Raw genomic sequence first — 4,632 nt, 5'->3', positions numbered from 1 at the left:
TCAATGTCCTTTTTTTTCTTACTAAAATGTAAATTTTTCGACTATAAATTCGTATCTTCGATTATCAGGACTTTGTAGTATTATCTGTAAAGCCAATATAATAAGTCCTGATAACCGAAGATACGAATTTATAGTCGAAAAATTTACATTTTAGTAAAAAAAAAAAATATATATATATTCAATTTCTTTTAACTTTTTTTTTTTAATTTTTTACTACAAATTGAATAAAACAGTTAAAAATTTGTATTCTTGAATATATAATACTTTCTGTTGAATGATAAGAATTTTATATAGGCAGCATAACATTTCATATATTAACAAGATGTACACGGTACATAAATCTGATATGGCATTTTTAACTCCAAAGATGGAGATTACATTTAAATAAGAGTGCTTTAGGAATAAAAATTTTCAAACATTCTGCTCTTTCAGAAAAAACTCATTTTAAGAATAATTAAAAACTATTTTCATGCTCTCCTATTGGCTAGAACCTTTGGCAAGTATTCCACATACTTATGCATGAGCAGATTTAAATGCACAAAAATTTTATTATCTAATCAAATTCTAATAGTATGTACTGCTGAAGTGATTTTGGAATTGGAAGATTTTTTGCAAATCTGAGACGCTTTGGACCTAAGGTACTTCGGATAGCATATCGACAATAATGCTGGAGGGAGCGTGGTGACGATACAATAGATGTATACCATAGATATTTTTCCCATTCATGATTCCTCCTTTGGTGGTGATGAAAATCTGGTAGAGAAGACACCAGAACCGATGATGGAATCTGTGCTCGATTGGGAGGGGCCCGCCAAGAATTTTCATATTGAACATTGGAAATTCGAGCAACAGTCTGAGGACAGGGTGGAGATTCAGGTTCTGGAGGAGGTGAAATATTTAAAGAAGACAAACTGGGTAAATGAAGCATACTTCTATTAATTGCTTTCAGGATAGTGCAATCTTCAAATGTTTGAAATTCAACTCTTATCAAACTGTATCCCCTCTGATTAGTGATAGTTACTTCAGCTCCATATGCAATCAAAAAGACAGCCAGTTCTGGCCGCCTTTGCTGACGTCCACCATCACAGAAACAGACATAATGCAGAGGTGACAAACCTGAAATAGATAATTTGGCAAAAATTACAAGAAAATTGTTATGATGAAAAATTAACAGAATAAACACAATTTAAGCTAAAATAGATTAACATGATTATTCAAATATCACTAATAGTGCAATTATGAAAGTTTTATTGTAAAAAATTTTGGACATTTCATAAAATCATATTTAATTTTTTTAATTCTTTTATTAAAAAATAAAATCAATAAAATGGATTTCTCCATTTCTGATCTATTAGAAATTATTTATTGGAAAGTTATTTGTTGTTATTTTTCTGCAACTGATTATAAAAAATAAACTTTTTAATAATTTTCATTACATATGAAAAAATCCAGCAACGACATTTAAATTGCCATTTTTTACTTTATTGGGTTTAGGGCAGGGGTGGCCAACAGTTTTTGCCCCGGGCCGAATTGAAAAAACTTTTTCCGCGGGCCGAACCAGAGGCTGCCCTAGGAAGATTTTGAGGTGGTGCGAGATCTCATTGTGGTGTCACCCCTTAGAGACTGAATTGTAGATAGAAATTACAGATACGTTTTTCACATTATCATGCTTTATCAACATTCTACGCTGTATTTAAGAGATTTGTAATGGAAGGTTAACTCTAACCAGACAGCGAGTTCTTGACTTTTTTTTTCTTTAGGCGTTAGAATTTTTCATCGAGCTATTCTGATTTGAGTAGCTAATGTTGAAAGATTAATCGCAGACCACATAAATACATTACATGGGCCACATACAGCTCGCAGGCCGTATGTTGGCCATGCCTGGGTTAGGGTGAGGCGACAAATCACGGACTGGTGAGATGGCGCCACTCTTCTACGAGTTTCCCGGGAATCCCGGATAGAAAAACGGGAACTGGGTTTTTCCCAGAGAGAATTCTGGGTATTGTTGCTTCTTCTTGTCGGGTGATCGCTGCCATGAGCACGTGTAGCTCTCTTTCAAGTGTACTCGAGGATTGTTAAATGTTGTTAAATAAATGTTGTTTTAGTTTAAAACGTGGTCGTGGACTTAACTAATTCACGTTTACAACCTTCTGATAAAGACAGTCTTGGTGGAGATGTAAATGGATGGAGAAAGACGGCCAGGTTTCGTCTAACCGATGGCGGCCATCCATTACCTCCAAGGGTCTCAAAATGTGGAGATTTGCAAAAATCTCAGGAGAATCAAATTTTACACATTTCAATACTTTTTCCTTGTTATGTATACATGTGAGATCCGTGCGATTGTTTATTTTTTATGATTATAAAATTTTTAAAATATTTTATTATATAAAATATTGAGAGAAAAATTTTACAAAGAAAGGAAACTGCTGTGGCTCTCTTCCTCCTGAAGGAAAGTTGAACTTCCTTTCTATTGGCTGAATTGATGATGATTCAGATGTGGCTTTTGCACACAGTACTTGGCTGTCTGAGAAGGCCGATATAAAAACAGATTTTTTCCACCACCATTTCTGGGGGAGTTTGCCATAAGAAGTGCTAGCCACATGAAGGTTCGCATACTATTCAACAAGTTCTCCATATGAAGTAATGGCCACATAAGGAACAGTTCTCCATACAAGAAATTGTCATATAAAGTAAGATGAAGGCTGTCCATAGTTAAGAGGACTGCTACATTGATGTTGATCATAGCGAAATAACTCATCCATAGAAGTTATGACTCCTAAATGTCTCTCTAATCCTGAATGTTCGAATACAAGATACTTACGGAACTGCAAAGGTAGTATAATCTACTTATATTGATGTAAACTTCTCTCACATATATAGATTTAAGTTAAATGGTTGAATTTTCTCTCTCTCAAGACAAGTTCAGATTATATGATTTGTAATCCTTTTTAATGTAATATTATTTTTATTTGATTCCATTAAATATTTTGTTTGTTACTTAAATATGGTCTTTTCAATGAATGAAATCCATGCCTATGTTCACTCCACGTACTTGCGTCTTTCCAGCTCGAAGTTCCTTATTTATGCGTGTTAATCCGCAGATTAATTTGATTAACTGGTGTCAGGAGTCCTGATGAGGAGAAGGGTAATTACGAGATCATCTCTCTCCGCATTGTTTACTTTAATTCATAAAAAGCCCTCTGAAGAAAAAGAGAGCCAATCTCACGATTGCGTGTCAGTAAGTGACATAGAGTTAGAGTTAAGCAATTCTATGTCCTTGGCTTCTCACATAACATGAGTGGTAATCCAAAAACATCTGAATTTGAACATTTGAAACTAAAATTATCAAAGTGGAAATAATGCTGGGGTCAAATAACCAAGAATTAAAATGAATAAAGTGTAAATTAATCAGATTTGACTGCATACAAACTAATTTTATTGAGATAAATCAAATTATACTATTTTGAATTTTTTAAAATAATTGATTTTACCTGAAGGATCTGGTTGATTTATATCTACATCATGACCCTTTAAAACTAGAAGGCGAAGTATCTCTTTGGCAACATGTTTAGTATCACGATTATATGACACTGCAAAATGAAGTGGTGAAAATCTTGCATAATTACAGTGATTAACATCAGATCCATGATCAAGTAATTCTGACACACATTCAACCATGCCTTGTTTTACACAAAAATGCAATGGAGTGTCTCCTGTAAATAAAATTTATAATTTTAATAATTTTATACAATCTTACATCATATTTTAATATTAATTTATAACATAGCAGATGTGTTTTAAATCCAGATCAGTGACTTATTAACAATACATTTGTTTTTATACAAATAAATTACAAGTAAAGATAGTTAATGAAAATATTTTGTGTTAGATAAAATAAACATTACCATAAAATTTAAGACTAACAGATAACTATACAATGCACAAGTTACTTTAAAATTTCAGAAGACTAATTTTTTTACCAATTGGCAAAAGTTAATGCAATGCCAATCGGCATTCATAATAAAAATACCTAATAGGCAAAAATTGGCCATTATCACTGCAAAAGAAGTGATAATGGCCAATTTGGATTCTGTACTTTGTGTGATCATTTTATGAATAAAGTTCACTCCTCTCATTCTTTTATTAAATGGACTAAATGAAAGCAGCTGTAAAACTCACTTTATTTAACTTTGGTCATTTGGAACAAATTCCTATTTTATTTCCTTTATGATTTATTCTAGAATCTTCAATAATTATTATATATATATTACTAGCAGACCCCGCCAAGCGTTGTTGTGGCTCAAAATGTATCTATTATAAATGTATAACACTTCCCCCGTGGGGGAGGGAAAATTTTTCGAAAAATTTCTTCTTAGTGTACATTCTCTTGACTTACCCTATTAAAACGCAATCAAAAACGCAAAAACCCGCATCTAAAATAGTATAAATAGAAGCAGAGTTCTTTACCGTAAGCCTTAATCCTAACCATCTCCCTTCAGTGGGGGGAATTTCGACACGTATATTATATAAAAACACGTGCGTATTCGAATGTAGCGTTGTGTCAAAATTTCAAAGGAATCGGTAGGAACAAACGAACATTACATTTTTATTTATATAGATAGATAGAAGATG

General features: G+C 32.7%; 1 protein-coding gene across 1 annotated transcript; it reads right to left on the bottom strand.

The window, feature by feature from the left end:
• Nucleotides 1-215: 215 nt before the first annotated feature.
• Nucleotides 216-3,713, bottom strand: LOC111625984 (ankyrin repeat and SOCS box protein 18-like; the record flags this gene model as incomplete). Its single annotated transcript, XM_023369253.1, has 2 exons — nucleotides 216-1,116; nucleotides 3,492-3,713. Coding segments are annotated over 2 exons (785 nt in total), but the record flags the coding sequence as incomplete, so codon positions are not given.
• Nucleotides 3,714-4,632: the final 919 nt, after the last annotated feature.

This window comes from Centruroides sculpturatus, unplaced genomic scaffold, assembly GCF_000671375.1.
Source record: "Centruroides sculpturatus isolate CEXI.00-Female unplaced genomic scaffold, Cexi_2.0 scaffold63, whole genome shotgun sequence".
Classification (NCBI taxonomy): domain Eukaryota; kingdom Metazoa; phylum Arthropoda; class Arachnida; order Scorpiones; family Buthidae; genus Centruroides; species Centruroides sculpturatus.
This window is presented reverse-complemented; position numbering and strand designations above follow the sequence as displayed.